This window comes from Pleurodeles waltl, chromosome 1_1, assembly GCF_031143425.1.
Source record: "Pleurodeles waltl isolate 20211129_DDA chromosome 1_1, aPleWal1.hap1.20221129, whole genome shotgun sequence".
In the NCBI taxonomy this organism is placed as follows: Eukaryota; Metazoa; Chordata; class Amphibia; order Caudata; family Salamandridae; genus Pleurodeles; species Pleurodeles waltl.
This window is the reverse complement of record NC_090436.1, coordinates 58,057,867-58,079,105: the sequence shown is the minus strand read 5'-3', so window position 1 is coordinate 58,079,105 and position 21,239 is coordinate 58,057,867. Positions and strand designations below refer to the sequence as shown.

Sequence of the window (21,239 nt, the reverse complement as noted above, 5' to 3'; positions counted from 1 at the left end):
TGGTGGTAAGAGAGGGCATGATGCACTTGTATCTAGTGGTAAAACTGTGATTTATGTAGGTTGGATTCTGCCTGGAGCTCCTGAAAGGACGTCATGTGTGTACCATCCCATACATCTCCCACCTTTAATAGTCTGATCGGATCCCAACCACAAAACCCCTCCAGTCAGGCCATGTGAGCCAGCCAGCGGCCCCTCCAGAGGGGAGTCTCGAGCGCCATCTTTTGGCCCCAGCTAGACCTTCACGTCTGCAGCACCGCCCTGAATCCTCTCCGGTAGTGCCTGTGGGATGGCCGCCGCCCTGGATGCAGGGTCCTCCCATCCCCCATGCAGCCAGTCATTGGGCACTAGGGTTTGCACTTCCGCCGTGGTGAGCCCCCCATCAAATGTGGGTTGCGCACGTTTATCCCAGGCTTTCTTAAGGGAGCACACGCGGTACTGCCATCATCTTGAGTAAATGCAGTTAGGCAGTGTTCAGAATGCCTTTCAGACTTGAAGTAGTGCTGATGTTTGGAGTGTTGCGGGGGGGGGGGGGCACTGAAAGATGGAGGCTGCATTTGTGGAGTAAGATTACCAGGCGGATAGGATTAGACAAAGGATGCATCCCAACTAGGCTTGATACAGATGTACGCTCTGCAGTTCTTACTGTAAGTTTTTTTCATTTGAAATTGAACTGTCACCGAGGATCCTTGGGATAGACACGCATCATGTGTTATTTTTAAATTACAGTTAATTGGTTATTTCATAATTTATCACAAATTTGAGTTTTATGTTTCGTGCACACAAAATTATAATCAGAACTAACATAGTTCATCCCTTACATAAGTGTTACCCCCGACCTGCATGTACTTGCCTGAACTAACAGACCCTGAAGTGCACCGCTTGTTGACTGTGTCTGTGCCTTATGCTGTGCTTCCCAAGCACAGACAAAACAAAAAGGTGATGGATTGAATGCCTGCATTTCTATCTCAGCCACTAGTAGTTAATTCAAGGCAGCATTCAAGTCCATCGTATTTTCACCCACCATTCTACTTCAGACAGGAGCCAGCCTTGTCCAGAGCAGCGTTGGTCCTGCTGCAGGAGGAACTCTGAAGGCAGCTGCCAGGATGGCCAAGGCTAATGTCCATATGCTTGATCTCTGTTTGAAGTGGCTAGGGCGAAAAACGGTGGAATAAAATGCAGCCTGAGTGACTTAGAGTGGCTGAGTCTTTTGCAATGACTGCTTCTCACACCTGTGTTTCTCAGGTGTCTTACCTAGTTGTTGTGTGTTGTCTGTCTTGCACTGTATCGCTGTCGACACAGTGGAGCGTTGCTTGTAGGAAGCCGCCATCCAGCAGCTGCTTCCCGCATCCAAGGTGTGTGCGCTTCCACCTGACACCACTGGGGCTGATTGAAAGTGTCTTGTCTCCTTCAGATATCCCAGAGGAGGAGGCAAGATATTGGGCCAAGAAACTGGAGCAGATCAACGCCATGGAGGACCATAATGAGGTGAGCCACCCCCCCCCCCCCCCTCCCTTCCACTGGCCCCCCAAGGACACCTGCGGGTGCCTGGAATAGACTTATCCGTGGCCAGGGCCTGCTTGTTCTTAGCTGGTCACTTGATTAGACCAACCTCGCAGGAGAGTATTTTTCGTTGGTCACAAATACATTAGATTGTTGTGTCTTTTTTTCTAAAACATTCTAATTGTTAAAGATAAATCTAGTAATAATGTTATGCCGTGGTAAGAGATGGGAAGAACTACAGAAAACTGCGTGAGATACAAGGACGCTGGCTCTGTAAACGGCATCCATGCAAAGGCTCAATAGGAACACGCGTCCTTTTGCTATCGTGTGAAAGCCAGCCTGTCTCACTCAGACCAAAGGACTTGTGGTAGGTCCCTGTCCGAGCAGTGTGCCTCGTGTATTGTAAGTAACTTGTTTCTTTAGTGGTGGCCTAGATTGTCCCTGTGGGTGTAATGATCAGCTCGTCACCACTGGCTGTAGATGTTTCGGATACAGGAATAGCTGCAAGGACCGTAGAAGGCCAGGGCCTGAAGTATATGAAGCCATCACTCCAGGTTGTAGTGAACCAGCATTTAAAAGGGAGGAGTTTTGAAAACTGGAGAGCTTGTGGTTTGTTACCGTGCGGATGCTCCAGTCCCATAGTAGCAAAGTATTCCAGGCAGTAGAAACTACTAGAGCACACTGAACCAGGAATGCAAGGAGAGCTGTTACCCAGTCACCCATGCGCTTGGACCCCTGTCAGTAAAGTATGGGATCTGAGCCAGGGCTGATGGGCCAAGGTCACCTCTCCTAAGTTCAGGGAGCCAGAGCTGTGACCGAGTAGTCTCAGGTGAGCCCCATAAACCATCGCAACGGCCTTCTCACCGTAAGGCAGCCATTGGGGCACAAGTGCTTAGGGGCAGCTTAAAGGTGGAAACACTCAAGCATTGTAGGACAATTAACCAAAGAGAGGAAAAGGGAGCTTCTGAAAGGCACATATAAATCCCATTACACAGATTTTAATATAGTTTGTTTACAGTGAAGTTGTTGGGGTACAGATAGTGTTTTATTACCACTTGTGCTCAGGTGTGAACATTGTATTTTGGCAGAACAAAAGCAATAATTCAATATGTTTGGAAACTCTGATAGCCCCTTCCCACAACATTGGCAATCACGGTAAGACGTCCTTCTACTGCAGGCTGGTCTTTTGTTGTTAGAACCACAATAATTTCTGGGGTGATTTGCACATGTCCCTGTCGGTTGCTGTGGCATAAAGTAAAGGGGGCGTCCCAGCAGGCATAACTCAAAGCCAAACAGCGTAATGGGTGGAACAAGTAATGTACAAGTCAGCATCAAAGAGTGAAAACAGAGACTTCCATTAATGTGCTTTATGTTACATCAACCTGAAAGCTCTTGAAAGGTGGTGAATGTGAAATGATGCTGTTTCTAACCTTTCCTATCTCTCCACTTAGTATTCGTTTAGCGAAGAAGTCCAGAAGAAGCCACTGCCGATCGCTGCCTCCCAGTGCTGTAAGTGAGGGTACATCCTTGAAGGAAAAGCTCGTTTGTACAAGTACTGACTCTGTTCGTAAATGGAATGTTGACAATATTAAGCCTATTCCGGGCCGGGCCAGTAACCCTAGCACACTTTCACATGCAGCCCTAGCCAGCACCCCCTCAGACATTCATCTTACCCAGGTAACTCAACAGTGCTCAATTTGAGCTGGTGGTTTCCAGTGCTCGGCACCATCACTTAATTGTCAGCATCGGCATTTAATTGTCAACACCGGCAGTTATGACAATCTGCCACATGATGGTGGTGTTTGTCTAAATTAGAGATGAACACAGCATCAGTTTAATATTCCAAAATACATTAAAATCAAATCACTAATACCAGCTGCCAAAGCTATTCTTTTAGCTTCGGGGCTTGGAATAGTCGCTATTCTTACACTTGTAGGACGTGATGCTTAGTAGCTGTGTTGGTTTTGTCATTGACAGCTCTGGCAGGCTCCTGACGAGGACCTGGCACTTATTTATTATTACTGTTATTATTATGAAGCACTGTAGCTCACAATCGGCCCAAATTACCAATTCTGCCTTTTCTGGGTACTGTTATCATGCCAATACCTGGCCTAAACTGGCCGCTATGATCACCGAAAAGCTCAGAATCTCTCTCCGGGCTCAAGCTTGCATTTTTCTGTAAAATGGTGATTTACCCTGAAGTTGTAATGGGGACCATTGTAATCTACACACTCTCCTGCCACCCCCTCCACCGGGACCTGCGCTAACTCAGAACCTGCCATCCTGTCCTTTATCCCGAAATAAAGGGATAGCTTGATCCTAACGACAACAGTAGAAGATACATAGCAACATCGTATGCGGGCTTGTCCCAGAGGTGTTAAAGCATCTTGTCGGTAAGTGCCCTTTTAAAGATACCAGCAGGATAGCTCTCAGCTGGGATGTCACAAGGCGTAATTATCTCCAGGCCTCATACTCCTGCTTCATAATCTCTTTATAGATTTGAAAATCAATCTTACGTTTTTTATTATTGTTAATGGCGACAGAAGTTAACCTGGAAATGACACTAGATGATGCAAGATGAGGTTAATTAATTATTAGGACTCTGCAGGATTTGAAGTTGGTGAAAAGGTTGATTTGGGGGGGGGGGGTGCATTTGAAAGGGGAGTGGTCAATAAGCGTATCTATGAATCTTTTTCCGAAGGTGCGGCCTTTGCAGTTAAGGGTGTGGCTTTAAAACATGTAACCGAAAGCTTGTGCCTCACACATTGTAACACCCGACTGCTGTTTGCCTTTCAGTGGCCTTCTGTTATTAAAGTCGGACACATCCCACAGTAATGCACCATGTGCGTATTCCACACTGCACCGCTCCCCCCACCCCACTCATTCGGCATGCATTGCCTTGCATCTTCACTCCACCATCTCCACCTACTCACAACACATCTATTCACCTAGAAGTACTGTATTTTCATTTGCTGTCGCACTGTCAATATTTCAGCAGCTTTGTATTGCCTTCACACCCACTTGCATACAGTCTTAATTACAAGTGTCCTAGACACCCATTGTTCTCTGCAGAGGGGCCAAGGATTGGAGGAGCATGTAAGGTGCTGTGAGACCCTTGCCCTGCCTCCAGCCTCGACTCCAGCGCTCTCAATCGTGACCTGCTTCAAGCAGCCAATCACAAACGTACAGGCGACCCAGTATGCACAATGCAAGGTTAATATTCTGCATAAAAAGATGCAAAAAAGCAGCACCTGGAAACAGTAAACCCTCCTGCAAAAGTGAATTAAGTAAAACATGTGAAATGTAAACAGGAGCTACTTCCCTGACATGGGTAACTTTGATGGTTTTACAGTCATTGTTGCTGTTCCGGTTTTGAGAAATCTGTCAATGTTTGTATCTGTAAGGGCATGAATATAGTGCACGCTGGGGTCATGTTTCAAAGTCAGTTTTAAATTACTACCGGGTCAGAGACCAGGAGGGGACGACTCCCTTGACTGTTAGTTCTTTTTTCCTGAACGACCTATTCTTTTCAATACTTTGGATCAGGGGCTTTTGCCGCTGCTATGAATGGAAACCGGACACAGTTTCTCACTGGGTCGGCAGAACCTCAAGTGAATCCTGCCTTCCAGCACAAGGGGCATGTAATCTGGAACTACTTGGCGGAAATCAGACTCCGCGAAGTGTCTGAATGGTCGTCACGGCTTCAGTGATGGTGCGTGCAGGCAGCAGGTGTGGGATTGACCCCGATGAAGGCCTTGCGGAGTTCTGTGCACCCGGAGAGTAAAGCTGCAGGCCACGGTAGCAGCCTCGAGTCCAGGGGGTTCCAGGAGGATGCTGCGGCTCCTGTCACTTACTGCGGGGCAGAGAGTGAGATGCATACAACTAGAAGCAGGGAGCACTGGGGAGGGGATAGCAGGTTACACTCTCCAGAAAACAATGATGCCAATTAAGAATACATTCTCTGTATTTCTCTTCTCTTACTTCAGTTAACATTTGATGATGGCACAAAAGGTCAAAAATAAAGCAGTACAGAGGCACTCTAGTCATATTACTGCATAACGTCTAATAACAGATTTAAAATATATTTTTTGGATGTGTACAGACCTGTAGAAAGGGGGACGATAGAGGGTATAAAGAAGAGGCGCAGAGAAGTGAAATGCAGAAAACACCAAAGAAAGGGGCCTATTGGTGCAGAAGTCAGGCACATGATTGAATCTGGGTTTTCATTTACAGCGGGTGTGTCATCGGAAGCACCCGGATGACAGTCTGTGTCCCGGAAACTCCATCACCTCCCGTATAAGCAAGACCATGACAGTTTACAAGACCCCACTGTGTTCATACTCCTGAGCTGGCCATGCGCAGATTCTCCTCTAATTCTTTCAAATATTTGGTTAGACTCAACTTGGGCAGGGTAAAAAGAGTGATCAGGTTATTGAATACTGAAATTCTGCATCCTAGGAACTTCATTGATCGTCGTAAGCATTACAATAATATATCCATATTTGATTAGAAAAGGGTGAAGAGTCCAACATATCCAGATTTTGTGGTACACCCTCAAGAACCTCAACACAGGTACTTTTTTCCAAATTTAGACAGCATCTATTAAAAAAAAAAAAAAAAAAAAAAAAAAACTTTCCTACATTGTTGCATCAATTCCACTACTGCTGCCTTAATGTCTAAGCGAGGAGGAAAAGTGCAGTTCAATTGGCTTACATTAAGAGTTTAAAAAAAATGTCATGCTCTCCCTTTAAGATTCCAGGAGCTTCCACTGCCCATAGTGACTTGTACAGGCAGGTTCCTCGCAGATTCTGTTCTTTTTAATTGCTCTTCTAAGTGGGATCCGGTAAGACACCTATTGCTCTGAGAAATGTCTCACAGAAATCTGTTATCTGCTTTCACTCGATCTTTTTATATCTGATTGGCGAGCAAAGTTTGTTTTCTCGTTTTTTTGTAGTTTTTTCCTTTAAGTATGCCCTTTTTTGGGAGAAAGAAAGTTGTTTCAGACCCACACCAAATATGTGTGTCAGCCCTCTCATTCTATGAAGGATAGCATCTTTTGTATGGGGGAAAAAGAGGATCTTAAATGATAGAGAGGAAACAAGACTCCAAGGCCAGTTGATGATCTAAGGGTTAAGGAGAAGAAAAGTTCTTTCAAACCCACCAGGAAATACTCTGTTTCCACAGGTACAGTTCCTACAACCCCAAAGGACATCCACAATTACTTACGCCTACTACCCCTCCTGAGGTATAGGCCATCAACCAGGACACTCCATCGATCTGTGTCCTGGGCCTTTCTTTCAGTCTGATTCTAGGTGTAACCCATCTCCTTGCAGGCAGCGTTTAGGCCTTGGTGCCAGTGTTTGTTGGCCTTCCTGTTTTCCTTTTCCCTTGAGGGCTGCAGGTCAGGACTTGCCTGGTAATATTTGATGTGAGCTTGCAGAAGGTATGAACTATCCGTGCCCTGCGTCCTTTCATGTTTTTTTTCATGAGCAGGTAGTAGGAAAGTATGTTGCCATACGTCGTTGTTGATGATGGTGTTTGACCAGCAGATCTGGAGGATTTTCCTCAGACAGGTGTTGATGTAGGTCTAGACTTTGTTGGTGGTGGTCACCGTTGTCCTCCAAGTTGCTGCTCCAAACAGAAAGACTGATTTTATGTTGGTATTAAAAAGTCTGATCTTTGTTTGCAGTGTTAGGTCTTTGGAGCTCCAGATTTTCTCTAGCTGAATGAAGGCAGCCCTTGCTTTGTAGATTCTTGCCTTGGATGAAGAGTTTGATTTAGTTTTCTCTTTCACCTCTTCCTGGCCTTATGTATTTGGATCTATCCTTGTGGATGCCTTATAAAGAATCGATAAGAATCAAGTAATCTACAATGGCAGATCCAAATATATAAGGATAGAAAAGGTGGAAAAAATGAAAGCGACATCACAATCGTCCCATTTGATGCCCCTGATCACCGCTGAAAACCTCAAATCGAACATGCTCATTACCAAAAGCTGGCTCAACATTGGGGCACCAGTACCACCATTCATGTACACCTTCAGCATCAAAGCTTTCAAAGTGCATATCAGCGTCACTTTCGTTGAGAAAGCATTCCTATTGTACAGGAGTGTCTCATCCAGTTGGCATCAGCACAACATTGATCAGTGGCTGTACAGCAGTCTTAATGTTACCCAGATTGATGCTGTTGTTTTTGACATTGATATTCTTCTTTGGCCTCCCTAAAAAAAAAGACTAAGGATGTTTCCAGCTGCAGAACCATCTCTGCAGTCTTTGGTGCCTTCCCGCTTTGTGATCCCTGTTAGATACGTCAAATAGAATCAGGTGCAATCTCTTAACCTTTGTTTTCCTACAAGGATGGTTCGGGGAAGAAACACATGCAAGAAATGCTGCTGCCATGATAACGGTCCTGAGGTGGTTAGGCTCTGCCTCAAATCCCTCAGTCTCCTTTGAGAGAATCGGGCTATCCACATATGCCCATAAGACGCAAGCGATACAGATCTCTGTCTTTATCACGCTGAGATGATGGGGACTCACTCTTCATATACACCCACATCTTCTGTATGCCTCCCAACGAGGATCTCTAATGGATGAAATAATTATCTTTCACATTGTTCTACTGAGCAGATCTTCAGAACTGACTGTCTCCATAAAAGCATCCCAAACATCGTTGCCTATAATTCTGGAGAACTTTTAGCTGTGGGCACCATGAAGGCCTTCCCCTCAGTTGGTGTTTGTTTACTGGAATTGGTGGAGTAGAAATTCCTCTCTTGTATTTGGGGGAAAAAATTGTAGACTCCAGCAATGATGTATCCTTCTGTATCCGTATCCAACCAGTTGACAAGCAAGGCTTGCATTGAAGTATTTCACAGTAAAAACTGTCAAATAAAAAAAAAAAAATGATATATTCACAATATTTTGTGGTTCAGAAAAAAGACCTGAAGAAGGAATTCTGCCCAATATTGGATCTTACAAAGAGGGGGAGGGGAGCAAACTGCCTCTCACCCCAGCACAGTTCATACAATTGCATCCTGGTAAATGAAGCACACGTATTTCAAAGTTGCTATAGGTTTTCACCAAAGCTGGTGCAGGTAGTACTGTTATCTCTAAACAAATGCTTCTGGGTTTAGACTTTCATCAGTAGAGGGCAGAAGTAGTAGAGAACAGAGAAAAGTCATCTGGGTTTTCTGAAATGCTGTCCAAGTCTTCACAGTTCACAGTCCCACTCAACAGGTGCTCAGGTGCATACCAGGAGAGCTCGTTGGCTCAAGGGAGCCTTTTAAATACAAGGGGGAGGACCCACACTGCCTCTCATCCCAGCACGGTTCACTCCATCCTGGTGAATCCTGGATTTGGAAGCTTCTGAGCCTTAAAGGGGCACAAGGTCCTTTTAACCCTTGTGATGTAAGCGTATCACTCTGCACATGTTCTCATCACCTACACATGTAGGCAGCAGTTGTGGCATAAATGTTGCAATGTAGTCTTGGAAATTGTTTTGAACTAAATTAAGTTTGAATTTGGAATATGTTGGCTATTTTAGGCTTTTGCAGGGCAGTGTGCTCCACAACAGGTGAACATGATGGACTCTTCATCCTTTGCTATTCCTATATATATGTGTGTATGTATATAGTACACAGTACTCTATGCACATAGCAGCCGTCCAAATCATATGAAATGGAATATCCTCTATGCGGAGTTGCTGAGAATAAAAAGAAATTGCAGGTTGGAAGGCAAGCTTAATGAGGGCCAAAATAATTTGATGGAGTGGTTCAAGGCTAGGGAGTATCCTACTAAAATATTGATAAAAGCTGCTATGGAAAGGATTAAATCAACAGATCGCAAGAGGTTACTGTATGGGACACTTAAACCACAGCCTTGGATAAAGAGAAAGTAAATCCCAATAGGATTAAATTATTATGACCGTCAACATTGAATCTGAGAGGGTTGCTAATATCATGTAGGAATTGGGAGATTCTGAAAAGTGAAAAGTGAAGAGACTGTTAAAGAGTATATAGGTGAGACACCAAGTATCACATACTGTAGAAGTAGAACATTAAGGACATAGCGGTCCAAAGCCATTTTCAATCAAGGATACAGGGTTCTTGGCTAGGTAAAGAACCTGCTGGATTCTGCCCTTGAAATAGTTAAAAGGCATGTAAATATAGTCCAGGTACAACAGCCTATGATGCCGCATTCCGGAAGAAATCACTTGAAATGAGAAAATATGTCTCCTGTAAGACAGACCATGTGCTCTACTACAGTGAATGCGCTGGTCATCAGAGGTTAATGGGCAGTTTGATCTTTCAGATCAAGAAACACATTTTAGAACATGTGAGGGCCATCAGTAAAGATGACACTAAATATCCACGTTCCCGTCATTTCCAGGAGAATCACGGGGATGACTGGACATTAATGGCGTTTTTTGGTGTGGATAGGATAAAGAAACATTAAAAAGAGAGATGTCAGTGTTTGAAACTGCGCAGATTAGAATCAGAGTAAATTATAAATCTGGAGATAATTGAACCATGGGGTTTTAATATAAGCGAGGATTTACCGGTACACCTAGATCCGGGGTCTCCAATCTTTTCAGCAATAAGAGCTACTTGTGTTGAAACTCATTGAGAGCTGCTAGGATTTTTAGTGTTGCAATAGTGACAACATCAGACAAGATGACATTAGTAGCCACCATATGAAAGATTACTACTGGCGGTCACCTCAGTGCCTCTACATGGGTAATACATTGCAGTCACAGCAGCAATGCCTCTGGCACCAAGGTAATAACATATATAAAAAGTCTCCCCAGTGCTACATGATTTATCACTCAAATATCAGATTTAAATATATTTTGGAAATTCAGCCTTGTTTCCTCAATTAGCTTATGAGTTATGGAAATAAATACATTTTCAAATATACACTCAATTCTGGAATTCGTATGTTAATTCAGCCAAGCAAAAACTTCTAATTTAGTGGGCTGAACAGGGGGGAGCTACTTAAAAGTGACTGGAGAGCTACCAGTAGCTCATCAGCTATTAGTTGGAGAAGCCTGATCTAGATACATAGAGCAGTCATTTTGGTAGTCTGTGATCTTGGGCTTCCTTCCCGTGTTTCACTGGCCACAGAGTAAGAGAGATTCTTTTAATGAAATGAGAGTAGAAAGGTTTTTAAGATAGAAAGTATTTTTTCCATTTTTTTCCTCACATAAGTAATTTCCTTTATAAATTAGGTGAGTTCTTTGAGATTAGATATGACCAATGCAACAGATGGTTTCCTTTTTTGTACAAGAATTAGCCCACTAGGGCTTCAATTTATTCAGATATGACTACAGACATAATGTTGCAATGACAGAATATTTGAATGATATCTCCCGTTGGAGGAACTGAATTATTACTTTGAGAGATAGGGGTCATATGTTTGTAGCCAAAGAATGGTATGAGCCCCCATTGTATATTTCGGCTCATCCTTATTTAAACAACATGGAAGGTGGTTGAGTGTATTTGATTACTTGGAAGCTATATTTATAAATTATATTTTCTTTTTAAGGAAATTATGTATAATTTTTTTCATGATATAGATTGAATCTGCTTGTGATTTGAATATTGAATGAATGTTCACTCTTCTATCCCTCTGAAGTGATTCTCAAATTATGATGCAAAGATGAGATTTAAAATTTAAAATGTAAGAAAGAAAATAAGATTATGGGCCTGATTTTGAACTCGGCTGTCGGGTTACGTCGTCACAATGGTGGCGGATATCCCATCGCTGAAATCTAAATCCCAAAGAACACAGTGGGATTTAGAGTTCTAAATCAGGCCCTACGTGATTTGATATGACTTCCATGTTTACACTCTAGCGTGCCCTTACTAAAATGTCGCCATTTTGAAAATGGCACCCATCCATGAACAAGGCTCGGGGCGGGCTGAAATGCGTTGGGTCTGAGATGTTTTGATGAAGAAGATTGAATTTAAAAGCACTATTTGCACCAGTATCGGGCCTGCGGTTTTGAAACACTAGTAGCACCTCACCAAAACTCAGACACTAAAGGTGATTTTTGTTGTGGTGGAACGGAAGATACACATAGGTGAGTGGTAGTGTATAGATCTTTGGCCAAATCCATTCAGACAACTTCTGATCTGTTGTTGTAGATTAATACAAACTTGGATGCCACCTTCCCAATTTACCTTGTTTCTCTCCTTGCACCAAATAAAGTTTGATGAAGTTGAAATGAAATAGTGTTTCCAGTAGCATTGACTCTAATCTCTTAAGGTTTACTGAGCATCAGCCTCATTAATCACAGACCATTCATCATCAGTTTGAAAAAAAACTCAAAGAACAGATCAAAGAAGGAGAGTTCACTTTTTACAAAGTCCTCGTTATCTCTGCAGTTAGTGCTCCATATTGCTCTACTGGACCCCTCCATTGGTACAACGCATCACCCAACTCAAAGGTGCAGACGTGCAGCACCACTCTCCTGGGCTGGAAATAACTCAAGCACAACCAGTTCAGTTAACCTGCTACCTGGGGACCGACATGGTTGAACCTGGCTGAGATTCAGCAGAGCCTTGGCGTAAGGAGGGCGGCAAAAAGGCTCTTGGAGATAAAAAGGCACACTTTTGATCAGACCACTCCTACCACAATCTCAGTCGAAGATTAGCAGCAGAAAAGAAGTGTTTGTCCTCTCTGCCTTGCAGTCCAGTTATGATCCTTCCTCTGGCAGTATGACAATAAAAGGAGGCAGGTGCTTTCCTTGGAAGGGAAGAAAACCTGGTCCTGAGCGTCCTCTCCTCTTGCAAGTCTGACCAGGTGAACGGTAGAGGAGGTTTTCACTTACGCTTTCCTGCTGTGTGGCCTGCCTCTGTACCAGTGCATATGGTGAGCTACAGAAGGTGGCAGGCAAGCCCTCCATGAAGAAGAAGTGGAAGTATGGATTTATTCAAGCTTCTCATCGGCCCTGTCGGGTACATATCATCAGATCTGGGCTCATCCTGACAGTACTAATCATATACCTTCTTTGCGAAGATGACCATACATAGCGTTGGGCTGTGGGAGAGCCACAAAGCTGTAGCTACGTCCATAGGATTCAGTCAAAGTGTCAATGGATGAGCTTAGCGTGGTGGCGTGGAGTCCTCGAACACATGATGCTCTTCTCTCTGCCTTAATCGAAAATGTGGGTTTCTTCAGATATTCTCATAAGGAAACAAAGCACTGCTCTGAAATGTTTTTTATTGAATGTAACAGACTGTAATGTGTAGAGTGCACAATAAGACCCAAGGTTAACATTAGAATATGTTTTCAGTGATATTTATATTTGAGATATTATTATTTTAAATACAGTGTTACTGGAGCTACTTAAGAGTTGTATTGCTACAGGAGCAGTGATGCTTTCCAGACAGCAATTGTACTTCAAGTCTACCTTTTCCTATTTCCAATTCCCTTGCAGTATAACAGATCCAACTGTCTCGTGCTAGTGATATCTTCTTCCAAGTACCGTGTTTTTATTCCTTGGCGAGGGCATCCTAGCTGTCCTGCTCATGCATAGTCCTGACCGCTTTTTGTGTTCCTCCAATCTTCCTCTTTTTTCTTTGACAGTTTAAGATAAATGGCTGTGCACTTGCACATGTTCTCTTACAGCCCAGAAAGAGTGGCCATCGCTGAGATGATTCTCACCATGTCTGGGAAGCACTCCGCTCTGCAGCCTACGAATTTGTTTTACATACGAAATATCTTTCAGTTGTTGGTGGTGAAGCCTTTACCAAGCTGTTGGGTTAAAATCTTAAGACATGCTTAGATAGTGGAAGACTTTAAAGAATGATTTGGTAGAGGCAGTGGAGGTGAAGAGATACCATGGAAATACAACTGATGTGTAATGAGACTTAAGGGGAGCACTGATGGGTAGCTGAAAAAAGAGCTACTTTTAATGTTTATTTCGTAACGAGAAGCGCAGATGCAAACATTTCAAGCCTGGGAGGCAGCATTGTTGACAGTGAGGGGCAGGAATCCGCCATAGATTGATCTGCTGAACGGGAAGCCTTGGAGAGTCTGTGGCTGATTGGAAAAGGATTTGAAAGTCCATTGGTTGGGGGGCTAGTTGTCAAGAGACCAAAATACTTTAGACTAGAATGGATGAAACCATGAATCACATAATCAAACGGCAGCTTTTTAAAGACGAGCAGAAGAATGTAACATTAATTTCATTGAGAAAATAACTTCTGTTGAAGAAAGAATACAGCATGATTATTTGGTGAAAACTGCTTGTATGTGCATTTACACAAAAAAACACAAATCCCCAATCCTCTGCACCCAAAACCAAGTTTGGATTCTCACGGTCTGTCAGTCATTCCGCTCTCATGAGTTGGATGACCCAGGGATAAAGAGAGCCCAGGACCAACAAATCCTGGCATCTAGTGCGAGCAGCAAATGACAAGAGCTATAAAAGGGGGAAGGTATGGTGGGCTGGCAGGGGGCAGTGGCACTGGGTGAGAGACAAGAGGGCAGGAATTGCCACTTTAAACTGTGATGTTATACGTGTCACGAGCGTGGACTTAGGACACCAAAATTCTCCTGTAGCCATTTGCAAGCCAAAGGCCCCACGGCTGACACACAACTCTTAATGGGGAGCGCTCCCTCCTACTAACCACCAACCCGTTAAAGCCAGAGAAGCATGCCAGCACCGTTTGTCATGTTTCTGGCTCGGTCAGTGGATGTCCTGCATCATCGGAAGAGCAAGTAGGTCGAAGGCATCCTAGATATGGCAGGTTAGTCATTGAGAAAATATTCAGTCGCTTAGAGCCAACTTCCCTCTTCTCTCTGTATTCTGGAGTGAGGCGCAGTGACTTGGTTTGTGTGCCTACCTCTTGGAAGGTTGGGCTAGAACACAGTGTCATAAGGTTGTTACAATGTGTGAAGCATCTTCATTTTGGGCATTCATAAACCTGCCCCACTATTCTGTAATAATCCCAGATGCAAGAGGCCGGAATTCTCACTCTTAGGTTGCTGCTGTAAGATGAGGCAGTTCTGGGTAAGTTATTTCCAAGCATGAGCACCTAACATGCAAATCACGGTTTCACATTGCAAACTGCCCAGTCTTCAGTTTTTCCTTCGTTTAATCAGAATAACGTGAGGCGAAGCATCCTAACCAAGAGCTATTTCCTCATCAGGTACTCTCATCACAGGATTCATCCGAATCCTGAGACTTCACGCACTGAAGGATGCCAGAATGGAGGCTTGTGTGGTCATCTTTGAGCCGAGCCTCTGTTCCTCATCCCCAGCAGCACCAACAGACTCAGGAAGCAACTGAGGTGGCTACATAGTTTTCTGGCAATTCAAGCTATGATTGTGTGTGTGTGTGTGTGCATGGTTTCATCCCTGCACTGCTTCTTAAACAGCGTCTGAAATACTTTCTGGTTCCACAAACTGAGTGCCACCAAGGCTCAGTGACGGTGACAGTGCTAGAAGAGTTCATCATTCTCAGTTCCACGTGTCTTGTGATTTCCTTCCCTTTGAAGGCTGCCCCTAGTCATTTGAATTTGTTCGAAAGAAGTGTGTGGTTGTGAACATTCAAACAATCCCGCTTTAATCCATCATTCTACAGAGTGAGCATAGTCTTGAGGATTTTTCTTTTGCAAGGTAAGGACTCGGATTGTCTGGGAATTCCATGTTCTGCGGTTCGTATGATTTTGATTTTTATCTAAAATGAGCACAACAAAGTAGCCTAAACTGCATTGGGTGCTTTACGTTCCAAGACATCGCCGCCCCAAAATCTCCCACATTAGTCCTAAGTAGTGTAGTTTCTAGCTGACTTTATCAGCTTCATTGTGCTTGCAAGAAGCATATTTTAACGGAATGGATTTGCCACTTTTATTTTTAAAGGATTCCTTCATTTTAATATTAAAGCTGTTTTGAAGGATTGGTTCTATAACAGAAGATGTGCACTCTTCCTGGTGGAAGCTGGGGTTTCACATGATGCAGAGGAGGATAAGTAAACCACTCTTTCTGTGGTTTGCTTTGCACCAGTCCATGTGGGAACCCTTCCACCTATGCTGTGCTTCATCGCACAACCCATTGTGCGCCTTACACTGAAGCATACTCTCAAGTTCTGAGTGGTCAGCTTTACAGTATAGCTTGTTGCAAGTGACCTGTGTATTTACTTCCTTCAGAATCTGTTCCATCTAGGTTAACTCGCTGAGATGGCTGTGTCTCAAAGTAAAAGTGTTGCAATGTGTCTCGAGGGTTCTCTGTGATGTAGGCCTGGAGACAAGCCTGCATCAGAATGTTATTGTGGATTGTGGTGTTCTCTCTAGGCAGGTGCTTGCTGACCTCGGGAGAGAGAGCACCACGATTGAGGTCCTCATCTAATAAAAACACTTACCTGTTCCTGGATTGGATTGCTTACCATTACTTCAAAAAGCATCTTCCAGAGCAGCTGCCAGCTCCACTTGTATTGTGTGCACTGGCAGACATGACCATCACAAGGCCCCTTCTTGTGACAAAGTATTCCCAATTCTGTAGATAGTACGACTCATGGAGCCTTCAGTGTGCCCTGCAGAAGAAGCTCATGGCAAAGTTAGGGGCTTCTCGCACTCGAGTGTCCCGAAGAGGCTGTGCCTCTGAAGGGTGAAATTCATTCCACCCAAGACAAGGTCTTAAAGACTTTTCCGCCCTTAAACATGGGTCCAGGAGAGCTGGCTTGCCTTTTTTATGCATTCATATGCTTTTCCCTGATCAAGCGTTCCTCTCTCTTCTCAAAGATAAACAATCCTTATTCTTGAGGGTTGAGGCTTTGTCCTAGTCAGCTACATATAAAAGAATATCACTGGCATACAGAAATATCCTGTCATCCTATCCTCTACTCAAGGGACATCTTCTGAGAAGTGCATCGCTCTGTATCCTGCAAGCTGGTCAGTGTTTCCAACGAAACCACAGTGAGGACACGGGCTGACTTATCTCGCCTCATTATTTGACCAAAATGGAAAAAGTCTGAAAGTATGTCATTCGCTCAGTCTCTTTAAAAGAGGTCTGAATATGAAAACATGGTCCATTTCAAGTACTGGGGACCAAAGCCAATTTTCCCTAATAACCTAAACCTAAAAGTCCATTCCACAGAGTTTAATTTCTTCTCTGTACCCTCTGACAGGATCACAGTTGGCTCTGTGACCATATGCATAGATTCCAGGCTGCCATACAGTCTATAGCACGCTAATTCTAAGGCATCTATGGGGCATACAGCCAGACCAGCGGAGATGTATGAGACTTCCTACTACTCCCAGTAGGTGGTTGGCCAACACTTGCCAGTACCTTGAGCTCCCGTTTAGTAAGGAAGTGGGCCCTTCTGAGACACACTAACACACCGGCTTCCTTGCCTTATCAGTGCACACCGTAATAACTGTGTGTAGGTCTTTGCACAAGAAGTCCTCAACCGTGGGCACCTTAAACATCTCAAGCATGTGGGGAGTCGCCCTTAAACAGTTCTGCGGGGAGTAAGTGGGGTTGGGTGCTGTGCGTGACTCCAGCTATGTGCAAGCAACAGATAATGGATCCTCGGTCCCCTCTCCCAACTTGATTCTATTTTCTGTGTTCAGCTCGGGGAAAAAGTGAGTCCCACCAAACAGCTCGAGAAGTTTTGTCTCCTCATTCCAGTGAATAGTGTAGAGAGCAAACTTTGTCCACCATCCTATCTCTGATGGACTGCCATCAGGTGAGGCTTTAGTTTCCTGATGTAGTCTATCCACTTCATCCCTCCTGCTGAGTCAAGCAATCAGTTAGCCAGCCTTGTTGCCCACTCTCTTCTATGCTTCTTCGCGTGCCAGGCATTCGCTGTCCATAATGACAGCACCTTGAAGCCTTGCCTGTCTTTTACTGACTGTGCTGGCTGTTGCTGGTCCACTCTGTGCTTTGTGCACCCCTCAGAGCACCGCTTCTGAGTCGCTGTGCCCGCACGCTCCTTAAAATCGTGTGGCGTCTTTAAGCTAGTCAGTCGTTGCCTTGCCCTGTAGTTCCCATGCATTTAGTCTCCATCCCTCCCTCCTCGTACTCATCCTGGTGTATCGAGTACCATTACTAGGGGTGAATGGTGATACATTCCGTGTGCCAGGTATTCTGTTCATCTAAATGTAGACAGAAAGTGGTGTGATAAAAAAAAAAACAAAGAAACGAGTCCAGTCTGTAAATCAAGGCATGAGCACCTGAGCAGAAGGCGAATTATGCAGCATCCCTATGTGGTGTTCTCCATTCATCTCCAGTGCTAGCGTGTTGCCCATGAGTTTCGAATAGTCCTCTGCCCTGACCCTGATGCTTCAATGCTGAACCCTTTAATAGAGTAGCACACAGTATCTGTAGGAGACAGGCCTTGAGCTTCTCGGTGGCCTGATGACACAGGGCGCGGGAATTGCCAAACTATGAAACCGATCCATTTCTCATCATCCCACCTCCCAGAAACTGCAGTATATAATCTCTACAGCATGCACCCAGCCCTTGCTCTTGACAAATGGTGTGAATTTATAAAAGCAATTTATCCACCCTGAGAATCTGTGGTGTAGCCTGTCTGCACTACCAGTGTGTGATTTCCCACCTATGAAACGGCAATTGTTAGTGGATATCTTTGTTGAGGGAGTGAGAGGTCTGTCTTGTGCTCAGGTAATGTTTGTGTCACTTCAGCTCTCTTGAGATTAAGCCATTCATGTTTCGTATTAGTAATTGCATTCCGGCTTTGCACAGTGTTTCATAGTCCCAGGGACACTTGGCTTCCCTGTCCTGCCAGTGGCCGCTTGTCTGCAGGCCCCATAGTTTGCTGCATCAAAAGTGCAGGCAATACATGACTGGTCAGCACTGCTTCTCCTCAAGAAGGCCTTTAAACTGCCTTCCTGCTTATGTCACTCCTGCATCTTTTCTTTTGATATGCTTTGAAAAATAAGTAGTTTCCTCTCAAAGGCTTTTCTTTGCCATTATGCTGCTCTACAACATATCAGGGAGGGCTTCCCTTTGCTGCCACCACAGAACCTTGACCCTTCATTATGCGTCTTAACTCCTCAGACCTCATCATTGCTCTCGCTTTCGGAAGTCAACATAAAAGTAATGAGTGGAAATTAAATGGCATTTCATAATCTCTGAGAATGGGAGGATGTTCCAGTTTAAATGTCCCAGGAGAGACACTCTATAGCTTCGAGTGCCAAGGGTCTCCAACCTTTTCTTTAACAAGAGCTACTTATGTTGATTGAAAATCACCCCGAGCTACTGATATAATTAGTGGTGTAATTGTGGCCACGTCAAACAAGATTACATCAGGGTAGTGCTTGAGAGTCATAGCTAGAATATTAGTAATGTCTCCTCAATGCCTTATGATTTATCGCTGAATTATGAGCTTTAAACCTACTTTGGAGAAGCCTGATCTTGACAACATAACCCTTATACTTTAGCGATTCAGGCCTCAGCCCTGGTAAAAATACCCTTTCCAGAAGAGGGCTTTACAGCAGTTCTAGTTTTCAGTGACCTTTTGAATTCCACCACCTTAGCTTTCCCCAACCCCTGATTCCACTGCATTTGGGGACCACACCGTCCAAACTGAGCTTTCTGATATACCAGCTCGGTCACTCTAATCTTGGCCACAGTGGACCTGTTTACATCTGCAAGGTGCATTTTCTAACTTCCTGTTTTTGAAGTGGTGAAGAACTCTCATGCCTTCCTCAAACAACCCAGTTCTTGGGCTCAGATCTTTGGGAACTGCGTGTGTTTCCTCAAGTCATTGGGTCCCTTCTGAGACGTGCTTCTAGCAGAGGTGAGAGGTATGGACTGAAGGATAATGGAAGGTGACTGGTGATTTATTATTCACCCATCTTCTAGTTTAACCCCTTTGCTGCCAGGCCTTTTCCCTATCATGTGCCAGGCATTTTCTGGCTATTTGCGCTTAGGCCCTCATAACTTTTTGTCCACTTAAGCTACCCACGCCAAATTTGCGTCCTTTTTTCCAAAATCCTAGGGATTCTAGAGGTACCCAGACTTTTTTTTTTTTTTAAATGGGGAAAAAAGGGCTGCAGAAGAAGGCTTGTGTTTTTTTTTTCCCCTGAAAATGGAATCAACAAAGCGTTTGTGGTGCTAAAATCACCATCTTCCCAGCTTTTGGGAACAGGCAGACTTGAATCAGAAAACCACATTTTTCAACACAATTTTGGAATTTTACTGGGACATCCCCCATTTTTTAAAATTTTTTGTTCTTTCAGCCTCCTTCCAGTTAGTGACAAACGGGTGTGAAACCAGTGATGGATACTGGACTGCTAAACATTTCTGAAAAGTTGACGACAAATTCTGAATTCAGCAAGGGGTCATTTGTGTAGATACTTCAAAGTTTTCCTACAGAAAGTAACAGCTAAAATAAAATAAAAAATGAAATTGAGGTGAAAAAAGCCATTTCTGTCCACGTTTTCTTCTATAACTTTTCCCAGTTATGGCAGATTTTGAAAGCAATATACTGTTAAGTCTGCTGGACTCTTCTAGTTGCGGGGATATATAGGGCTTGTAGGTTAAATTAGCTGCACCTTGCAATGGCTTTTCATTGTATACCGGGTATGCAGCAATTTATTTGCTGAAATATAAAGAGTGAAAAATAGGTATCAAGGAAACCTTTGTATTTCCAAAATGGGCACAAGATAAGGTGTTGAGAAGCAGTGGTTATTTGCATATCTCTGAATTCCGGGGTGTGCCCATACTAGCATGTGAATCACAGGGCATTTCTCAAATAGACGTCTTTTTTTACATTTGGAAGGAAAAAGTGTAGAGAAAGACAAGGGGCAATAACACGTGTTTTGCTATTCTATGTTCCCCCAAGTCTCCCGATAAAAATGGTATGTCACTTGTGTGGATATGTCTAATACCTACGACAGGAAACGCAACATGGACACATCACATTTTTACATTCAAAACTGACGTGTTATTTTGGGTAGTGCCTAGCTGTGGATTTTGATCTTTAGCTCAGCCGGGACCTACGGAAACCTACCTAACCTGCATTTTTGAAAACTAAACACCTAGGGGAATCCAAGATGGCGTGACTTGTGGGGGTGTCACCAGGTTCTGTTACCCAGAATCCTTTGCAAACCTCAACATTTGGCCTAAAAAACACTTTTTCCTCACATTTCGGTGAATGAAGGTTCTGGAATCTGAGAGGAGCCACAAATTTCTTTCCACCCAGCGTTCCCACAAGTCTCCCGATAAAAATAGTACCTCACTTGTGTGGGTAGGCCTAGTGCCCGCAACAGGAAATGCCCCAAAACACAACATGGACACATCACATTTTCCCCAATTAAAACAAGCTGTTTTTTGCAAAGTGTCTAGCTGTGGATTTTGGCCTCTAGCTCAGCCGGCACCTAGGGAAACCTACCAAACGTGTGCATTTTTGAAAACTAGACACCTAGAGGAATCCAAGATGGGGTGACTTGTAGGGCTGTAACAAGGTTCTGTTAGCCAGAATCCTTTGTAGACCTCAAAATGTGCCCCAAAAAACGCTTTTTCCTCACATTTCGGTGACAGAAACATCTGGAATTTGAGAGAAGCCACAAATTTCCCTCCGCCCAGCGTTCCCCCAAGTCTCCCAATAAAAATGTTACCTCACTTGTGTGGGTAGGCCTAGTGCCCACTAAAGGAAATGTCCCAGAACACTATCTGGACACATCAAAATGATCAAATACAAAAACACCTGTTTTTGAGGGGGGAGGGTAGTTTTTGGTCCTGGGCTCAGCAGCCATATAGGGAAAATAA

The 21,239-nt window shown here is 44.0% G+C and overlaps 1 protein-coding gene across 2 annotated transcripts in view; it reads left to right on the top strand.

Moving 5' to 3' along the window:
• Positions 1–21,239, top strand: part of UNC13B (unc-13 homolog B) — a 1,359,370-nt gene that overhangs the window by 470,193 nt on the left and 867,938 nt on the right. For both annotated transcript variants that reach the window (XM_069212466.1, XM_069212457.1), the window contains exons 6-7: positions 1,412–1,485; positions 2,952–3,009. In XM_069212466.1, coding sequence (XP_069068567.1) covers positions 1,412–1,485; positions 2,952–3,009 — 132 coding nt within the window. The remainder of the gene's footprint in view (positions 1–1,411; positions 1,486–2,951; positions 3,010–21,239) is intronic.